This window comes from Giraffa tippelskirchi, chromosome 11, assembly GCF_054371585.1.
Source record: "Giraffa tippelskirchi isolate mGirTip1 chromosome 11, T2T-mGirTip1v1.2.pri, whole genome shotgun sequence".
NCBI classification, from domain to species: Eukaryota; Metazoa; Chordata; class Mammalia; order Artiodactyla; family Giraffidae; genus Giraffa; species Giraffa tippelskirchi.
In genome coordinates, this window is record NC_137285.1 from 125,781,209 (window position 1) to 125,802,013 (window position 20,805).

General features: G+C 50.8%; 1 protein-coding gene and 1 long non-coding RNA gene across 10 annotated transcripts in view; one reads left to right on the plus strand and one right to left on the minus strand.

Annotated features, from left to right (window-relative positions):
- The window catches only part of SLCO2B1 (solute carrier organic anion transporter family member 2B1), a 51,517-nt gene extending 31,490 nt beyond the window's left edge, over window positions 1-20,027 (plus strand). For all 9 annotated transcript variants that reach the window (XM_081539664.1, XM_081539663.1, XM_081539668.1 and 6 more), the window contains 7 exons: window positions 3,560-3,662; window positions 7,829-8,186; window positions 10,433-10,595; window positions 15,353-15,516; window positions 16,678-16,742; window positions 17,076-17,196; window positions 18,207-20,027. In XM_081539664.1, the coding sequence (XP_081395790.1) occupies window positions 3,560-3,662; window positions 7,829-8,186; window positions 10,433-10,595; window positions 15,353-15,516; window positions 16,678-16,742; window positions 17,076-17,196; window positions 18,207-18,378 (1,146 nt within the window). In that variant the 3' untranslated portion in view covers window positions 18,379-20,027. The remainder of the gene's footprint in view (window positions 1-3,559; window positions 3,663-7,828; window positions 8,187-10,432; window positions 10,596-15,352; window positions 15,517-16,677; window positions 16,743-17,075; window positions 17,197-18,206) is intronic.
- On the minus strand, window positions 12,510-19,344 carry LOC145525822 (uncharacterized). The gene is made up of 4 exons (XR_014068430.1): window positions 18,772-19,344; window positions 18,127-18,273; window positions 17,680-17,747; window positions 12,510-12,980 (listed from the first exon to the last, which is right to left on the minus strand). It is a non-coding gene; the product is annotated as an uncharacterized LOC145525822 (long non-coding RNA).
- Window positions 20,028-20,805: the final 778 nt, after the last annotated feature.

Sequence of the window (20,805 nt, forward strand, 5' to 3'; positions counted from 1 at the left end):
AAAAACTAATTGTGAGATATTTTCCATTTCTTTTTTTCATACTGAGTCTTTGAAATGCAATGTGTACTTTACACTTCTGGCCCATCTCAGTTTGGACTAGTCATAGTTCCAGTGCTCAGTGGCCACATGAAGCTGGTGGCTGATGCATCAGACAGCACAGCTCTGAGACACAAATGAATAACAGATCCACAGTGCCTCATCCAGAAAAATAAGACTCAGATTTCAGGCCCCTTCACATCCTCCCAAAATGGTGCCTCCTAATTCAGCCAGCCCTGCACCAGATCTCTGATTCACAGGCTTGGTGGATCAGGTGTGTGTTTTCAACTCAGGCAGGCTTAAGCTAAATCTTAGTTCTGCCCCGTGCTAGTTGGGTGATGTTGTGCAAATTACTGTCGACTGGAAAAAAAAAACAACAACACGAGAGTTGTGAGTTAAGTTTTATTTGGAGCAAAAGGAGGACTATAGCCTGGGAGATAGCATCTCAGATAGCTTCCTGCCACCACAATAGCATCTCCTGCGGATGTTCTCACATTTCTTCCAAGAGCCTTGTGTTGCCTATACCCACTGCCCATTGGAGCCATCCCTTGCACTCCTTCTTTCCATAGATGTTCCTCAGACATCCACCATTTTGCTCCAGGCCTTGTGCTAGGCAACAGAGTTTCAACAGGGAATGAGGTAAATGTGGTTCCTGCTCTTGCAGATCTCAGAGTTCAGCAGGAGAGAGACATTGAACAAGGTTTGGCTCAGACTCTAAGTGTCTATAAGGTAGCTTATTCCTGGTTTACTCTGAAAATCAACTTAACTTCTACTCTGAATGCCCATCCTGCTGGCTCAGCAGGAAAGTCAACCTCAGCCTTTCTCAGGGTTCTCCCACCAAGGTGAAGCAAATGTCCTGAGGTCTTACAGGATATCCAGGCACCAGGGAGGTCCCATCCTCACCACCACCGCACCCCCAGCAGGCATCAGCCTCAGTTCCCCATGGCCCATGTGGTCCTCCTTAACCTGTTTGGGGTTGAGGAGCTCCATGTGGGTGGGAGCATGAGAACCCAGCCTCTTTCAGTCAGTCTGCAGCCTGCCCTTTTGAAATGAACTGCTTCCTTGGCCACTGTCGCAGAGGCTATGTGGCTTCCTGCTGCTCAGGGAACCCACAGACTACTCAGGGGCCTCCCTCTCGCCTCACATTCCCCACAATTCTCAGTGTAATCTTCTTGATGGAGTCAGGCTTTGGAAACAAAAGCCAGAAGGGGAAAAATTTTGCAGCCATGACTTTTTGCCCTGCCACAAACCTCCCCTGAGGCCAGGGAATCCAGAGCCCAGTACCTGCTGGGATAGGAGTAGAGAGGAGGAAGGGAGAAGCCCACAGGGGAACAAACACACTTGAACTGATTATGGAATAAATTTCCTTACAGGGGCGAGGCTAGGCTTAAGCCAGTCAACACCTGGAAACAAGGTGGAGGAGGCTTGGAACAGGGCACTGTTGGCATGGGAGCCCTCATGGAGGTTCTAAAATGTGGGGAAATCCCATATTTGCTCCTTAACAAAAAAGATGGGCAACAAAAGAGAAGGTGTCATATCCCAGCCAGAGGATGAAGCTTATAGGGGCCTCACAGAGGCTGTATGGGGAGAAAAGAGGCAGAACCTGAGACCCCAGATGGACTCTCCAGCCCAACCCACCCTTCCCCAGGGTGGACAGCACTCCAGACCAGGGGAAGCCAGCTTGTGCTAGCATGCTCCTAGTTATGGGGAAACTCACTTCCTCCCAGGACAGCCTTGTCCAAACTGCTTGTCACACTGAACTTCAGTCTTCTTCCATGGAACTTGTTGCTTCTAATCCTCGTCTCGGGCTGCACATAAAAACGTAGTAAAATCAGGACTTCCCTGGTGGTACAGTGGATGAGAATCCACCCGCCAACGAAGCAACACAGGTTCGATCCAAGGTCCGGGAAGATTCCACGTGCCACGGAGCAACTAAGCCTGTGTGCCACAACTACTGAGCCCGTGAGCTGCAACTACTGAAGTTCATGCTTCTGGAGCCTGTGCTCCACAACAAGAGAAGCCACTGCAATGAAAAACCCAAGCACTGCAATGAAGAGTGGCCCCTGCTCTCCACGACTCGAGAAAGCTGGAGCACAACAACGAAGACTCAGTGCAACCAAAAAAATTAATTAAGAAAGATTTTTTTTTATGTAGTAAAATCAGACTTCACTAGATCCCTTATATTTGAATGACCCTGTGCCAGTAGCAACTTCTTTTAAGACTTAGTTACTCATATAAAAATGTGCACAGTAATAGTACCTGTATGAAAGCATTGTTGTATTGGAGCAGGGCGGGTAGACTACGCAGCACTCAGTGCTGGTTCACTCAGAGCATTGGTTCCCTCCTGCCTTTAGGGTGAACTGACCAAATGCACACAGGCGCTGGAGTCAAGCCATCTGGATTCAGGTCCCAGCCAGACCACTTACTAGTTGTGTGACCGAGCAAGTTACTTCATCTCTCTGTGTCCCAGTTTTATCCCCCTGAAAAACATGGATTATACTGTTCTTAAGAAAGTTGCTGTGAGGTTTCAATGAGTTAATGGACTTGTCATTGGAACAGCATTGGGGTGGTAGTAAGTGCTTAATAACCATTAACCGTTATTTTATCATTTTACCTTTCCCTCCTTGGTACAATCAGAACACTGTAATTGTATCACCCCTGATCTCCTCTTTTTCTGGGATTGAAACCTTTTTCTCAGGAGTTACATAGAAGCCATCCTCTCCCATGTGGAAGAGCACACCCCAGGGCAGCTGTGAGCTTCCTTGCAATGTGGTCCAGGGGCTGAGCAACCCCCTCCGGATGTGGTCTGACTCCTCCAAGAGGAAAAGGGGGCTGTTCCTCCCCCAACCCAGCTCCTTCCTGTTGCTGCAGACAGGTTGGAACAGGACAAGCCCTGGAGGCACCTGCTTGTGGTGACTCTCCAGGTGATGACAGCCATGAGTGATATAAAACTGGGATAGCGGTGTGGTGATAACCTTGCGTAGAAGCTGGTGATGCTGCTGGTTGTGGTGAAGACAGTGGTAGGGATAACAATGATGGGAGAGACAGCGATAATGACATTAGTGATTCTGATAATGATGTTGTGGCTGGTGATGTGAAGGGTCAAGTGACAGTGATGATGACAATGATTGTACGATTGTGCAGGTGGTTGGTGACATTCCTGGAGATAACAACAATAGTAAGGACAGTCTTGGTTGTTTATTGGTGGTGAAATTGGTAATATGAATGGGGATGATATTTAAGATGATGAGAATAATGATGGTGGTGGTTGTGGGAATTTTCATGGTCATGTTGGTTATTATGATGCTAATAATGGTGATGACAAAGTTCAACCATTGGAATTTCATCCACTTTTCAAAATCCACTTGTTAAGTATCTACAGGGCCAAGAACAAATGGGACGCTGCTGGCAGTGACAGACCCCTCGTCCTCTCCTCCCTCAGAGCTCCCTTCCCTCACCCACAGCACCTCTGAGCAGAATGTTGGGCATCTAACTGACTGCCCTCGGCTGTGTGTCTTCCCAGGGTGAGGATTCCTCTTCTGAGCAGAGCCCTGCAGAGTCACCAGAGAAGAAAGACAACCTAGCTCAGATTGCCCCAGACCTGACTGTGATCCAGTTTATCAAAGGTAAGTGAGCTGAGGCCAGAGGTGGGGCCAGAGGGGCAGGTGAGACTGTACAGAATCCAGCCCCCCTCCTGCCTTTCTTGATTCATCTTCCACACCTACAGGCCCCTCATGAGCACCATACATTTCCTGTAAGACTTTGCTCATGGGATCCCTTTTGCCTAGAACATCATTTTTTATCGTTATCTATTAAAAGCTTCCTTGTGCCTCTAAGTCAAGCCACTCTCTCCATCCCCCAACCTGGCTCTCCCTCCTCTCAGCTCTCTGAACCCTCAGGGCTCCTGTATCAGCTCAGATCTGTGCTGTCCAACCCTTCTACCAAACAGCGAGCTCCTGAGGGTCTGGCTTGTGATGGCTCATCTGTGACCCTTTTTCTCCTCCCACCACAGAGCCTGCAAACAGGAGGCTCTCAGTAAATTTTTTTTTTTATATTAAATTCTTTGGCTGTAGCATGGGTGAAAGGAACTCTGGGCTGAAGTCCAGAAATCTGGACTTTCATCTTGGGTCCTTGTTCCTCCTCTCTGGGCCTCAGTTTCTCCATCTGTACAGTGAGGGGTGAAATCCATGTTACTCTGACCCTGAGACTTTGAGCTACATTGATCAGTAACCAGGGTCCATGCTGTAACCACGTCATCCTATCTAAAGAGTCTGATCCTGCAAACACAGTACCTGCTGTGCTCCAGGCTCTTGTAGGGCACAGGATGGCAAGTCAGAAGACCTGGTTTAGAGGTCCAGCCCTGACACTGCCCAGTGTACAACCTTTTAGAAGTTACTTTCTTCCCCTAACCAGAGTTTCCTCATCTAAAAGACTGGGTCAGTAATCCTTGCTCTGTCTCTCTCAAGGACTGTTAGGAGACTCAAATGGGATGATGAATGGAAGGTCCTTTACATACTATTAAAAAACTATGCTTATATAAGGTACAATTATTTCTTCAATTATCATTTCTGCCCTGCTGTTATTATTCTGACCATATCTCAGGACAGTAAATTGAGTTGCCTATGGTTTAGGAGGGTGATAACCACAGGGTTTGCTTAAACCACCCCCCATCCTAAAGGACTTTTGCATTAGGAAGTTAATTAGGGGAGAGTTTCTTGGGGAAAGTTTCCTAAGATTTGATCTTGGGGTCCTAGTAATCTAGCCCCTGGTGTCCTCAGTTTTGATATTAGGATATCAGCAACCTATCCCCTGGTGTCCTAGGATTTGATGTTAGGGTACCAGTAACCTAGCCCCTGGTTGTCCTCTATTCCTAGGGAAAGAAAGGCCTGGAACCTATGAGGCTGGACCTAGAGGCAGGGGCTTAGACTCCCTAACCTGAGGTCACCCCCAGCTGCTGGAAGGCCCCAGTGCCCCACTCCATGGAAGAGCTTATTAATCATTGCTTTGGCTTCATCCCGGAAGAAAGCTGGGGCCAGTCGCAGAAATTGGATCCTAGAGTGGGTGTCCTGGGCCAAATTATCTCTGATGGTTTCAAGCTCCTACATGATTCTAGGAGAGACCAAGACAGGGCTGGCACAGGCTGGCTTCTTGGCTTCCTGCTGAGCTCCAGGCAGGCCAGTCTGATCCTAAGGTTTGGCCTTGACAACCTGGGACTAGGAGAAGGAGAGGCAGAGAGAAGAATAAACATATTCCTTCAACTGCTGGAATCCTAATTCTTAGAAGACAGTCTCTGAGCTAAGGAAAGGCTATCTGATGGGGGAGACATAGTCCCTGAGCTGGGAGAGGCACTGTTTGATGGGGAGACATAAGTCCCTGTCTACATAGTCCCTGAATGGGGGGAGAACTTGCCTTGTCTAATGGAGGAGACCTGACTTCTATGCTGGAAGAGGTTCTCCTGTCTGATAAGGGAGACATAGTCTCTAAGTGGTGAGAGGCCCTGGCTTGTCCAAAGGGAGGAGACATTGTGATGAGCCAAAGGAAGCACCTGTCTAGCTAAAGTCTCTGAGCTAGAGACAGCCCTGGAATTCCCCTTCAGGTATCCCTTATCTAAGCTATAGGCATAGCCCTGCCCTCCAGGAATTTTCCATCTGTCCTAGGGACAATTGAAGATGATGAAGAGGATAGAGAATAGAAGCGAAGTGCACTTCAGTGATCAGCCCAGGAGAACGGGATAGAAGCAATCCATGAGATGGAGCCCTCCCTCTGGAGTCAGGCAGCCAGAGGCCTAGGAATGTAGGCTGGGGTGGGAGTGGGGGCAGAGAAGGGGAAATGACCCTGACACCAGGAGTCAGGAAACCCCCAGCAACTCCTGGCCTGATTCAGACCTTCCTAGGTGAACTTGGGCCAGTCCCTGCCCCACTCCTGGCCCCACCTGTACCATGAGGTCACCTGTATGGCTTGGACCAAGCCCAGGCTACTCCTGGCCAGGGCAGTTCAAGGAGGGAGGAAAGTGGGGCAGCTGGCTGGGGTGAAGGCCCGGTGTCACATCATCCCCACTCCAAGTGCCAGCTGGATGTGCTGTGTGTGTGGTCAGGGACTTGGACAGGAGGAGGCCTGGGACATGAAGAAGGGGGAATTCCACAGCCCCAGCTCTCCCCCCCAACACCCTGCCTAGACTCTTTGTTTTTATTTTCTGGCGCCCAAGGAGAAGTGTTCTTGGCCAGGCCAGGGTGCTAGGGAACCAGCTGGCTTGGCTCTCGCCATGCTCTGAGGACAAACAGAAACTTCCCATGACAGGGACCCTGGCCCTGCTGCTGCAGGAACAGAAGGGATTCCCCCAAACTCAGCCCAGAGGAGCCCATGTCCACCTCTCCCCACCAGCCCAGCTTGGCAAGTAGTTTGCTCTTCTGATGCCTCTTTTCTTTTCTCTTTTTCAATAAATATTGTTTATTATTTTAGATATACTATGGAATGACCTATTGGTATGAATCAGGATTTTTTTTTTTTTTTTGGCCACTATGCGGCATGCGGGATCTTAGTTCCCTGACCAGGGATCAAATACAGGCCCCCTGCAATGGAAACGTGGTGTCTTAACCACTGAACTTCCTGGGAAGTCCTTGATATCCGGATGCCTTTTCTCCTGTCTCCTTCATGGTTTATGTCTCTAACTTCATCTCACCTTCTAAGGGCAGAGACATGTCTTTCTTTTCTGTTGTCAGTGGAGAGAGGTCACACAAAGCCTTCTTGGGCATCACCTTGGGTGGCCCTACTGATGAAGGCCCTGAAGCCCAGATCTCGGGACTGGCTCATTGTGTCGACTTGCAGCGAGGAGACCTGTACATAGGCAATGGTTTAGGAGGTGTCAGGAGAGGGTAGAGCCATCCTTTCTATTCTTGTCTCCGGGCTTTTGCCCTGGCTGCTCTCCTATAGGACTCCCTTCCCCTCCCCTGCTCCAAATCCTCCCCTTCTTCAGGCCCTACCTCTATCCTACCTCCAGGAAACTGCCCAGCACCAGGCCTGCTCGGTTTTCACCTTCTCTGAAGATTTTTGTTTCCACCCTAACATTTTGCTGTTTGATCACCTTGAGTCTGTATGTGCGTTCATTCATTTTCTCATTCATTCCATAAATATTTATTGAGTGCCTACTATACCCTGGGCTCTGGAGATTCAGCAATTGACATAATAGATAAAAATCTTTGCTCTGATGATGCTTACATTCTGATTGGGTGATAATAAAATGGCTAAATGAGTGAAATGTGTAGTATGTTAGGTAAAGTGCTATGGAGAAACATAAACTAGGAATGGGGAAATCAAGGCAGTGGGTGCTGTCCCATGTTGGAGACACAGAAGGGAAGATGGAGGCCTGGGTTACCTTGGAAAGAGCTATTGCAGGACAGGATGGAAAGGACTGAGTGAGGGGGGAATGAGATGGATAGTAGAACAGAGGAAATGAGACGGATAATAAAACAGAAGAAATGAGATGGGATGAGCTGAATGAGAATCAAACAGGATAATATAGAAGCAAACTACATGGAATTGCATCTTGAGTAGAAATGAATTGGAAAGAAATGTAGTTGAATAAAATGCAGTCTAACTCAATGGAATTGAATGCAACCGAACTTCAAAGATGAAACAGAAGTAAATGGAATGTCATGGAATGAAACTCAATGCAATAGCATTAAATGGAATGAGACAGGATGGAAGACATGGAACAAGCTGAACAGGGCAGGATGGGATGGAAATGTGTGGCACGGCCAGCTCACCCTGACCTTCCCCGCACTCACCCCAACAGTCTTCCCGAGGGTGCTGCTGAGGACCCTGCGCCACCCTATCTTTCTGCTGGTGGTCCTGTCCCAGGTGTGCATGTCGTCCATGGCGGCGGGCATGGCCACCTTCCTGCCCAAGTTCCTGGAGCATCAGTTCTCCGTCACAGCCTCCTACGCCAACCTGCTCATAGGCTGCCTCACCATCCCGCTGGCCATCGTGGGCATCGTGGTGGGGGGCATCCTGGTCAAGCGCCTCCGCCTGGGCCCCATGCACTGTGGCACCCTTTGCCTGCTGGGGGCGCTGTGCTGCCTGATCCTCAGCACGCCCCTCTTCTTCATGGGCTGCTCTTCCCATCAGATTGCAGGCATCAGCCACCAGCCTGGGTGAGTATGTTTGAGAGCCGGTGAGCATAAGCTGGAGGAGGGTGCCAGGGGCATAGGAGGGGGTGGCCCAGAAAAGGCCAGGTCAGTGGAGTACCTCCCACCTCACATCTCCCCTCCTCTCCCCGCTTGGCTCAGCTGTGAGCAGTGGGATTTCTCCCTTGAAGGCTCAGTGAAGGTGTCAGTCACTCCCAGGTAGGGGTGGAACTTGTGGGCAGGACAGCTCAGGTTCGGGAAGGGCTGGAGGCTGAGGCAGGGCAAGGCCACTTCTGTGGATGGCACATGTAAGAAGGTCCTTCTCAGGAGCGCTGCCCAGGGGACATATGTCCTGGGAGGGAGTTGGACTGGAGACCTTGGAGATTCTTGGTCCTTAGATGCTGGGAGCTAAAATCCTGTTGTCCTGTGACCCTAAAGTACCAGTTTTTTCCCACGTATGAGGGGCAGCACCTGTCTCTACCCTCCAGGAGGAAAGCCTCTGATACTTCTCTCCCTTCCCCTTCCGTCCCCTAAACCCCCATAGACACAGACTCTTTCCCCTTGGGAACAATCTTGGAGAGGATGTTGGAAGTTCCATTGATGCCTCTTCTCCAGAATGATTGCATTTTTCCTGGGAAGCCATTCCAGGTTTAGGCTGGCACAACACCCAGCTAACATCCTCCAATGTGCTCTCTTCACTCCTCTCCCTTGGCATCTCCTCCCTCTATCCACGTGCCAACTTTCCACACCTGGGGCTCCTTCTGTGAGACTGTAGGGGAGGCTCAGTCCAGATACGCTCAGCTCTTGCCCACCCTGTCCCAGGTCCCATCTCATCAACCTCTCCCATCTTTCCTTGTCCCTTCTCCTCTTCTTGAAGGTCCAGGGCAGGTCCTTCTGTCTGCAGAGCCTCCTTCTGGGCATGGAGGAGGGGCTTCAATCAGGCCCTCATGAAGCCTCTGGTCAGAGGAGGGAGCCAAGGCCTTTTAATCATTTTTAGATTAAAAAGTAAATGAATATTTTACCACAGTTGTTTTTTTTTTAAGCAAGTGGGGAAAAGTCAGCCTGCTTCACATGCCCCATTTGTCTCTTCTGAAGTCTCTCACCTTGACCCGAAATTTCATCTCACCTGGATTCTCATCTATATTCTTGCAATTTACTCACTGAGCCTTGGGTTCTAATTCATTGAAGAAGCCTTTGGGCACCAACTGAACAAATTGAGAATTTCTCATACTCCATCATGGGCTTCCCTTGTGGCTCAGCTGGTAAAGAGTCTGCCTGCAATGTGGGAGACCTGGGTTAGGAAGATCCCCTGGAGAAGGGAACGTCTATCCACTCCAGTATTCTGGCCTGGAGAATTCCATGGACTGTATAGTCCATAGGATTGCAAAGTCGGACATGACTGAGTGACTTTCACTTTCACTTTCACACTCCATCATAACTTACGGTATCCACAGCTGCCGAGAATCGAGGGTCTTCCATGCACTCAGACACTCTCATGTTCCATCTCAGTGAACCCTCGTGGGATCTCCGGGAGAGGTCCTACCATTATCCCCATTTCACAGACGAGGATAGCAAGGACTCCCCTCCCTTCTGATCTCCTGTCCCCATGTGCCTGGCCCTGGCCAGACTAGAGCAGGGGATCTCCTGAGACTTGGGAACAGACCCTCAAAGGGAGTCAGATGGGACTGAAACATGCCCTAGGCAGTGAACAGGGTAGTGAGAGTGAGAGGGAGGTCGTAAGACTGCAGGATGGCAATGGGGAGAGGGAATCCGCAGAGGTGGCAGAGAAACTGAGGCCAGAGAGAGGCAGGAACAGGTCGGAGACCTCACAACTACTCAGGTACTCTGACCAGACCCCGCACGTGTAGTTCTAATTTTTCAGAAAAGGAAGCAATCCAACTCATCGAGATAAAGGTATTTTTCACCTGAGACTAAATTCTGGGAAGAATTTATCTTATGTCCCCTAAAAAGAGGGTCACTGAGGAACAGAGATGTTCACAGAAGCAGCTCAAAGACTTGTAGGATCTTGGGGCTGGAAGGGGTCTCAGAGTCTCTGGCCCATATCTTGCTTCCCACTTTTCCCATTGGAGGCCTCTTGCAGCTTCCTTGGTGAGGGGCTCACCACTGCATGTCATGGAACAGCTCTGATGGTAAAAACCTCTGTGCAGAGCTGAAATCTGACCATGGCTCTCAGGGGAGGTTGCAGGGGTGAGGTAGCCCTGGCCTGAGGGAGGGAGAACCAGACCAACCATGCCGGCCTTCTCTCCCACCAGCGCCCAGCCTGGCCTGGAGCTATTTCCAGGCTGCATGGAGTCCTGTTCCTGCCCCTCAGACGACTTTAACCCTGTCTGTGACTCCAGCACTCGTGTGGAGTACATCACGCCCTGCCATGCAGGCTGCACAAGCCAGGTAGTCCAGGCTCCAGACAAAAGCCAGGTGGGTCAGGCCTCCGGTTGCTCCCTCTGCCTCCCACGGGCTCTGCTCTCCCTGTCTCTGTGTGCCTGTCACACCCTCCACCTCTGCATGTTCTCATTCTCTGGCTCTTCTTTCTGTTTATCACCTGTCTTCTCCTTCTGTTGGCAGATACAGAATATTATTCTTTCAATAAGCTTTCATTGCCAGTCTTGTGCCAGGGCCCTGAGTGCAGAGGTGAATCAGATCTGGTCCCAGCTGTCCAGGCAGGGGAGGTGCAGAAGGAAGTAATTCAGGAATTCCGGGGGTGGTGACAGACAGAAGTGGTCCCCACAAGGACAATCAATGATGGAAGGAGCTGTAGCCCACCTGGGAGGGTCCCAGAAGGCTTCATGGGACATGGCATTTGTGCCGGATCTTCAAGGGTGAGCAGGCAAACTAGGGAAGGGCTTTCCCGGCAGGGAGGGCCCAGCACATGGCATGCAGGCACACATACACACACATGCACATACGGTTGGAGCAGAAGCCTAAGATTTCATGGAGGGAAAGCAAGGCCCAGATAAAGAAGGGCCTCGAATAGGGAAGGGCCATGAGTAGGGACTTTATCTGGAGAGCAGTGGGGAGTCTTGGATGGGTTTTGAGCAAGGAAGTGACAGGGTCAGACCTGTGTTTGATCACATTTGAGGCCATAGTGTGGAGGAAGGTGAGCAGAATGCAGACGAGGAGGCAGGGAGATGAGTGGGAGGCTGGAGCAATGAGCCCATTCAGTTAGTCAATCAGTCAGTCAACAAACCTTTGTGGAGCCCCACCTTTGTGCCAGGCCCTGTGCTGGGGGCTGAGGACAGACCCAGAGCCAAGAGGCCCTGGTCTCAAGGAGCTCCCAGGGGTGAGGTATAGGGGGAGAAGGGGAGGAGTGGGCAGCATAACTAACTGCAGTGCATTCTATGGGAACCTTAGAAAGACCACCAGGACCAGCTGGCTCCTCCCCTCTTCTCTCCTCATTGCCCCCGAAGGACAAATGGGGACAATACTCACCTTCCTCAGGTCCCCAGGCTGGAATATAGTATGTGTTGTGTGTGTGTGGTAGGATGGGTAGTGTCAGGCTGGTTGTTATGACACCTCCCTCTCTCCAGAGTCCCCACCCATATCATGCAGAACCCCTGCCATTGTGTCCTGCTGGGCAATAGCCTCTAAGCCCCAGGAGGGACCTGGGCCACACAGGCTGGCATGGAGGGAAGCACCTGGTTGATGGTATTTCAGAAGCCAGCCAGGCGCCTCCCGAGCTATGTATACTGTTTGCTTTTGGAATAATCACAATCCAGGCTTTCAAGTGTCCTAGCACTCACTGTCCTGACCTTGTTTGATCTCCCTGAGACCCTTCTAGAGGTCCCCAGGCCCTGGTGGCTGGGGCAGGATTCCCGAGGTGACTGTGAACTCCTGCAGATATGGGGCTATGAGCACTGAGGCCAGGCTATCTGGTTCAGACCCCTGTTCTGCTTCCAGCTGGCTCTGTTACCTTCGGCAAATGGTTTAATCTGTGCCTCAGTTTCCTGCTCTGCGAAGTGGGGGTGAGAGTATTGAGTGCCTGCTATACACCAGGCACTGTGCAGAATTCTTCATCTAGATACATTTATTAAGTAAGAGCCACATGACATGATCCATGAAAAGCACTCAGCCTGAGAAATTTTAAGGATGCAGTGATACACACTTCTGTTATGCCCATTATACAGATGGGAAATGGAGGCCCAGGAAAGGACAAGGCATTGCCCAAAGTTTTAATGCCAGAGCTGGGACTAGAACCAAGGGCTCTGGCCTCCGAGCCCAGCTCCCTCTCAAGAGCACCCTCAAAGGTGGTGTTAGGTATAGCATTTGGGGGAGGGTGCAGCTGAGTCCTGGTTGACACTCAGGAACTGTCACACTGGCCTGGAATTGTTTCTATTTTTAAAAAATTTATTTATTTATTTATTTTTGGTTGTGCTGGGTCTTCGGTGCTGCACATGGGATTTCTCTAGTTGCAGCATGCAGATTTCTCATTACAGTGGCTTCTCTTGTTGCAGAGCACAGGCTCTAGTGTGCATGGGCTTCTGTAGCTGTGGCACACGAGTCCAGCCACACCGTGGCATGTGGAATCCTCCTGGACCATGGATCATTCTGGACTGCCGGGGCAGTCCTGGAATTGTCTCTTGATGAGCCTGCCTCCTCAGGCCGACTTGAGGTCCTCAGCCCAGGGATGAGTCAGTCAGTGTCCATCACAGCTGCACTCGGTAACCATTTATGAATGAGTAAAGGACCAGAGGAAAAAAGGGAGACGTGGATGGCTGGCAGCATCTAGGGCTCAGGGAGTGGGGCCCTAGGGAGTGAGACTCAGAAGCAGCTGGAGAGATTGAAGCCATTCATAAGAAGAACTTCCTGCCATGGAATTAGATGAATATGAATAAAGGGCTGAAAAAACCCCAAGAGAAAGGGCTGTAGCTTTTTCATCCCTCCCAGCAACTTTCTGCCTCTCAGAATAGGATTGTTCACGTCCAGTAACCTGGCCTTGGTATATTTCTCCACTTACCTGTCCCTCTATTGTATCTCCAACCCAGTGAGTTGCTCAGTGTAGTGAAGGTCCAAATGTATGTGCTCAGGGGGGACCCATATATGGCCAGCATAGCCTTGTCATGCAATGGATGAAGCACCCAGTCACCCAAGCTGGAATCCTAGGTCTCCAATCTCTCCTCTCTCTGTTTCTGTGTGTGTGTGTGTGTGTGTGTGTGTGTGTGTGTGTCTCACCTTGCCCTAATTCCACCTCCTAAATATAGGGTTGGCCAAAAGTTTCGTTCAGGTTTTCCCATATGACGTATGTTTGGGAAAAACCCGAATGAACATTCTGGCCAAAGCAGTATCTCTCAAATCAAAACCCTTCTCTCCATCCCACTCTCCCTCCCTCTTCCTCCTGCCTCTTCAACTGCCTCCTAGATCAGGTCCATCCTCTTGAATCAGCAGAGCAGCTTGTGTGCTATCAGGTCTCGTCTCTCCCATGCTTAAAATCTCCCTGTGGCTCTGGGCATCCACGTCAGGGCTTTCCAGCCCTTTCCACACTAGGAAGAGTCTACAGCTGCCACAGCTGGAGGTGAAAGGCCCAGATGGTTCTCTCTGCCCGTAGCTCACCAGGTCATCCCAAGGGCCGCTGGCATCCCTGCTCCCCTGTTTCTTGGCTGAGGCCGAGGGCCTCTGGGACACACTGGTTGGGAAACTCTGATCTACAGGGCAGAGAAGCAAAGCCAGGTCTTCTTGGCTCAGCTTTGCTCCCTTCAGGCGCCCGAGGTGGTGTAGACCAATTCTGAAAGAACTGGGGGTTTTCCAGGCCACCTGGGGGTGGGAATGAAGGATGAAATCAAATGCACCCCACACCAGCCTGAAGACACTTCCTTGCATTTTAGAAAGTGGTCTGCTTTTCCTCATTCTTCAGCCTTTGGTGGGGTCCCAGTTTTCCAGGTGTCCCCTATTAGACTTTTCACCTGGCTGGAGGGAGGGCCAGGACTCGTCCTCTGACCCTGTAGCCCCCAAACCCCAGAAAGCTGTGTTCCATCGTACAGGGTTCTGCAAACATCTGGCTGCCAAAACCTGTGTCAGGACTCTGCTCGCCTCCCTGGGTTCGCCTCACTTAGTTCTGAACCTGAGGATTTTTTCTTTTTTCCAACCTATGGATGCTTTCAGAACGTTGCTTTCAATATTTTATCCAGTGTTTTAAATCACTGTCAGCAGGATGACTGACAGGGCACCTAGCCCACCCTCTTCTGGAAACAGCAGTCAGGTTCCCTTTTGTGTCCAAGGCTCCTCACAGTGTGGCCCCAGCACACACTGTCCCCCCACCCCGAGGGCCTCCCCTCTGCCTTCGCTACATGCACTCTGCTCCTGCACAAGGAAAGATTTTCTGGCTTCTTTCATGCCACTGTAATTTTACATTTGGCACTCCCTCTACTCATTCCAGCTATCTTCTTGGTGAACTCCTATTCATTCCTCAAGACCCAAACCCAACACCTCTCTTTGGTGAAGCCTTCCTTGGTCCTCCGTTACCTGCTAATCTAAGACTCCCCCTGTGATATCTGCCTCTCTCTCCCTCCTGTACTTGAATCTCTCCTTGAGAATCCACTCTAGCATCCAGTGCCCGGGAAGACCTCAGGAAGGCAGAAAGGGGGACACTGAACTGGAAAATCTGAATTTCTTCCCCCCACATACTCTTGGCTGCTTTAGTCTTTTGCACAGACGGTCAGGAATTTTGAACATTCTTACATCGCCAGGTGAAAAAAATGAGTGAGCATATGTGGTGTGTGAGTGTGTGTAAGTGCGTGAGCATGTATGTGGGGTGTGAGTGTCAGTATGTGTGAAGGTGTGTGTGTGTACAGGTAGTGAGTGTGTGATTATATGTATGTGTGTGAGAGCATGTGAGCACATACACGTGTATGTGTAGCGAACGTGCGTGTGTGTGTCTGTGTGCTGTGTTGGGGGTGACTCTCTTCTGGTTCTTTCTCCCTTTTCTCTTCTCCATGCCCCCCTCTCCCCACAGCCTCAGCCCACTGGTGTGCAGACAGTCTGTGTCCAGATACTGTCTGGCGCTCAAGTTATCTTGACTCAGCCAGTGGGTCAGAAGTCCCAGCATCCAGCCAGCTCCACCCTGGTTTGCTGTCGTTGGTGTCCGTGGCTCTCTCACAAGCCTCCTGGAGCCTCGTGCCCCTGGCCAGCTGCTTGTCCTTAGAGGTTCCTGAAGGCTCTTCTTCCCCCCCTCCCCACCCTAGGTCTTCTACACCAACTGCAGCTGCGTGGTGGGGGGCGGCCCCGTGCCAGCTGGCTCCTGCGACTCGGCCTGCAGCCACCTGGTGCTTCCCTTCATGATCCTGATCAGCCTAGGTGCCGCACTGGCGAGTGTCACCCACACACCCTCCTTCATGCTCATCCTAAGGTGAAAGCAGGGGCGTGCCAGAACTGGGGGATACCAAGAGGTTCTTAACCACAGGCAGGACAGGGAATCCTGAGGGAGGGGTTTGAAGAAGCCGGCATCCCGGGCCCCTGCCACAGATCAAGCTGTCGTATCATCATCCTCATGGCAACTGCTGAGATGAAGTTTTCTCCCCATCTTATAGATAGGAGAACTGAGGCTCAGAGAAAGTCAGGAGCAAGTGTTGAGGGGATTAAGTGCCCACTGTGGACCCAGCCTGTGCTGTGCACTCCCTCGTGGTCCAAGATCTTCCTAGCCATTGTCCTGAGGATGCCTGCCGGGACCAACAAATTGCCACTTGAGGCCAGAGTCAGCACCTCCTGAGGTGGAGGCTGGAATAAGAGGACCTCAGAGCAGGATATTTCCAAATTTTCATTATGCTGGGATTATGTTATTCCCTATTTCTTTCCTAGCAAATTAGAAGAAGGATGCCTTACAATATTAGAGGGCATGTAGATCCATAAATCAGGGTGGCTGCTAGAGCAAAAGGAGAGGAATCAGATGCCCCAGCAGGCAGCCCAAGAGGAGTTAATGCAGTTAAGGTGCTGCACAAATTCTGACTCTTGACACCCATCAGCTGTGGGATCTTGGCCAAGTCACTCAACCTGTCTAAATATCTGTCAGTCTCTTTATCTGTAAAATGGGTGTAATGCTATACCTACTACATGGCAGTGACACGATGTGGGGGGAGCACACTAGAGAATAACTGAACCATAGCAAGCACTCTGGAATTACTGAGAAGAGGAGCCAGTGGTCACCAGGGCCACCCAGGGTGAGATATTATAGTAATCAGGGAAGTTAAACCATATTTAACTTCCAACCAGTTAAACCAGCTCCAAGTTTTGCCAAATGTAGAAGGAAGGGGAGAATTTGGTGGGACCAAGGGGTGGGAAGAGAGGGGTGCTGTGACACACAGGTAGGTCAGCACAGGGCCCTGATGGCCAGTGGGCGTAGCTGGGACCAGGCTCTATAGGTTGAAGGGAGTGTGGAGCCTGTGCCCTACCCCTCAAGGACCGCGGACTGGGGGCAGGCTGATGCTGGGTGGTGGAGGAGAGGGGGATGGTGAGAACACCTCGAAGGCTGGAGCCCGCTCAATCCTCATGTCGCTCTGTCCCTGCTTGTTAGGGGAGTGAAGAAAGAAGACAAGACTCTGGCTGTGGGGATCCAGTTCATGCTCATGAGAGTTTTGGGTAAAGAACGTGCTGGGGGCCACTGGTCCAGATACCTGCTGTGTGCCAGGCCTGGGGGGCACAGGGATGAGTGGGAACCAGTCCATGACCTTAGGCTTCACTGGCCCACAGGGCTCCAAATCTGACCTAGGTACCCGGGACGTGGGTGCGCAAGCAGCTAAACAGCCCATCAGGGAAACAGCATCCAGTACGAGGGTGAGGGGTGGGCTTGAAGGCTGAGGACTTAATGGGCCAGTGGCTCAGAGGCCCAGTGGTTCAGTGCCAGGGATGGGGTGGGGTGAGGGATACAGGGATGCCGAGGTTCCACTGTCTCCTGAGCACCTCCTCCTTCAGCCTGGATGCCCAGCCCCGTGATCCACGGCAGTGCCATCGACACCACCTGTGTGTACTGGGCCCAGAGCTGTGGGCGTCGGGCCGTCTGCCGCTACTATGACCATGACCTCCTTCGAAACCGGTGAGACCTGAGAATCAACTGCCAGGGGGCTGTAGGGAAACTGCTCAAAATATTCTTGGGGTCCCATCAGGGAGGGGAGGTCTGTTGACAGCCACCTGCAAGGTGACACAGGCTCTTTCCAGTGCTAATCCCCAGACCTGCCAGCTAGATATTGTCTCCCCTTTGGATGGATGAAGATAGTGAGATTTAAGTAAGTGGCCCAAAGTTACATAGCTGATAACTAGCAAAGCTGGGCTGAGTGAGGGGAGACTAAGGGAAGCCAAGCAGTGGTGAGAAAGACAGGAAGTTGGCATGGGGTAGGAAGATGGCTCAATCTAGGACACAGGAGGCCTAGGATCCAGGCCCAGCTTTGTCTCCCTCATTGTGAGACCTACCATTTTTGAGACTCAATCCTCCCATCTATATAATGGGGAGCCCAAAGGAACCTGAAGGCAGAGAGGCTACTGGCCCTGGGATTGATGGACATTGAGGCGAGGGACTTACTAGCAGATCTGGAAGCAGGGAGCTGTTTACTTCCAGCTCTGAGGAGTACATGGTTCCAGGAGGGCTTCCTAGAGGAGGAAAACTCAAAGAAGAGCCTTGGTGAATTAGAGAAGCAGGAATCCTCCTTCTCTTGTGGCAGGCGAGGTGATTCAGAGTTGCAACTAACAGGCCCCTTGAGCCCTTAGGCCCAGAGAGAGGCAGGGCCAGCCCAGGCCATGAGGCAATCAGGACAGGGTAGGGGAGATATCCAGGCTTCCCCCCAACCCAGGGCTCCTTTTCCAAGCCTTTCCCACCTTCCAAGGAAGGACTCCCATGGGGGTCAACTTCAGGGGCTCCCCTGTCTCCCCAGCCAAAGCTATGGTGACAGGGTCCACTGCCCTGAGGCTGGAGGCTTCTCCCTGACAAGGTCTCAGTGTCTCCACTGCATAATGGGTGATGATTGCTGACCTGACTCTGCTCCCAGCCCCAACACATCCAGGCTTTGAATGGGGAGGTCCTGAGTTCAAAGGTTCCTCACTTTTTCCCAGGTTCATCGGCCTCCAGTTCTTCTTCAAGATAGGCTCCCTGGCCTGCTTTGCCTTGATTTTGGCCATCCTAAGACAGCAGGACAAAGAGGAGAGGACCAAGGTGACCATAACCAACCCTGGCCTGCAGCAGCAGCTGTTAGCAAAGAAGGAGCCTGAGGAATCCAGAGTGTGAGCTGTCCCAGGGCCCCAGCCTAGCCAAGAGTGGCAGCCATGGCGAGTACCTCCTCAGGGCCCTTTGCCTGAAATTGGGTATTGGGAACCCTGTATTCCAATTGTGAGTCTTCCACTAACTTGCTGTGTGGCTTCGAGCAAGCCACTGACCCTCTCTGGGCCTGTGTGTATTCATCTGAACCAAAGGGTTCCTTGGGGGTTTGTTGTGTTGACCCCTCCTGGAGCGTGAGGGTCTTCCGCCTTTCTCCCTCAGCCACACAGGCTGACCTGAAAACAGACTTTCCTGGGTGGAAGGACCACATATCTTTCCCCCCAGGGCCCTAGGATGGAGAAGTGGACAATTGTAGGCCAGGCTCCCCCACACACTGGGTCCTGGCCCCACTCTGCTGCTCACCTGGAGCCTCAGCCTCTATCTCGGTCAGGTGGAAATGAATTTGTCAGCTTTCAGGCCTCTTCCAGCTGGGACCATCTGTGTGGCCAGGACATCCAACTCAGGTCTCCTCCCCAGCCCCACTCAGCCTGAATGTGGGGCCAGGACAGCCTCTATTGAGATGTGTCTATTTGGCGCCCCCTGGAGGCAGAGTCCTGAGCACTGGGGAGTCACTCGGGACATCCAGGCTATGCTGGGCCTTCAGGAAACCTGGGGAAGGCCCCAGGGGCCTTGGCTGAGCAGGGAGCCTCCTCTCTGGACTCAGGAAATCCCAGCCCTTGCCCTCAAGGTGTCAGAGTCTGGGTGAGGCCTATTCTCTGCCTGGTGGTGAGGGGGATCCAGGCCCCACCCTTGGGCATTTTCTAATTTCGAAGACCGAACCCACTCATCATAGACTCATTGGTATCCATGTATCGCCAAGATTTCAGACGTTTGACGTGGGCCCACCACTGTGACTTCTGTGATGAGAATCTGAATTTCACCATTTTCTCCCCAGTGCCTGATCCTGTGTCAACTGGGACTGTGTAGACAATATCTCCTCCTGTGACACCCACATATTGGGGTAATATCTGGTTCTCTGTGATGCCTGGGTTGTCATAAGAACCTGTTCTTTGTGATGCCCAGCCCGGTGATCCAGGAGCAGTAATGCCTGATTCTGTGTAATAAGTGGGTCTGCAGGCTGCCTGGGTCTGAACAAACAGGCCCTTGTCTGTGTCAGGCCTTGTCTGGTTTTCTGGCTGGGTCTTATCTGGCTTGATTATCTCCCTGGGAAGGGGAGAGAGTTTCCCAACCTGCTCCCAGCCTGTTCTGTCACCACCCATACCCAACCTTGAGAGACAGGAGACAGGGAGTCATCAGCAGGAGCTTCCCAAACCCAGGTCCAGCCCTGTGCTGGGGGCCAGGGGAGAAGCTGGGGGTTTAGCCAGAAGCTCTGGCCTGTGCAGCTCTCAGTGGCAGGGCTTTGGGCCTATCCCATATGAAAGAAGAGGGAGATACAAACGTTCTAATTCCCATTTTTATTCTACTGGTTGATATCTTTAAATGTTTAACAAATATCTGAGCCTGTATTTATCAATGCCAGGAATTTCAAAGTCTCATCCAGCAAGATGAGGCTGTTTCTATGTTCGTATTCCTCCTCCTTTCCTCTTGTTTCCCACGTTTTGCAGAAATAATCTGGAATCATAAATATAGCTTATCAATAAATTTGTTCTTGCACAGTGTCTCTTCTATTACAGAAATCTTTCTTACAAACTGCATTACAGTTTGCAACCACATTATTTCCAGTTATTTAGATTTAAGTTTTACTGGATTCATTGCTTACCATTATTTCTTATATATTACATCTTCCCCTCCCTGTATAGTCTGGTCTCATTTTCATTTGGCTGGGATACTTCCTCTAGTAACATTTTCAGAAGTGGAATAAGGTCACAAGGCTTTCCAAGTCCTTACCTGCCCAAATTGTCATTCACGTTTTACAGAAGAGGAAATGGTTCAGAAAGGATAAGCAACTTGACCAAGATTACACAAAGTAAATGCTGGAGCCAGGATTAGACTTCAATTTTGTGAGAACTGGAGCTTTACAATTTGGGAAGTTCTCTTTAAGCAAAAGAATACAAAATTAGGTAAGAAGGTGAATATTCACTTAGAATTAAAAAAGAAGTCAAAACAATGTATCTCACAATTCAGATTTTTTACTAAGATTTTTTTTACTGTCTGCTGTGCACACTTCCAAAATTTTCCCCCTAATGATTGGAAATATTTTCTACAGACTAGCTTCCGCTTCTGTAGATTTCAAACCTGTTTCTCCTCTGTTGTCCATATACTTCCAGGGCGAGGCAGCAGAAAACACATTCACGTCACCAGATGACCTCTGAATATGACACTTTGATGTCACAATGCCAAATGAGTTGGACTGTGGATAGGAAGATTCCTAGAAGCCATTCTCTATACAGAGGTAGCTAGCAATGATTTACCTCTTCGTGGAGGTGACTGACAACC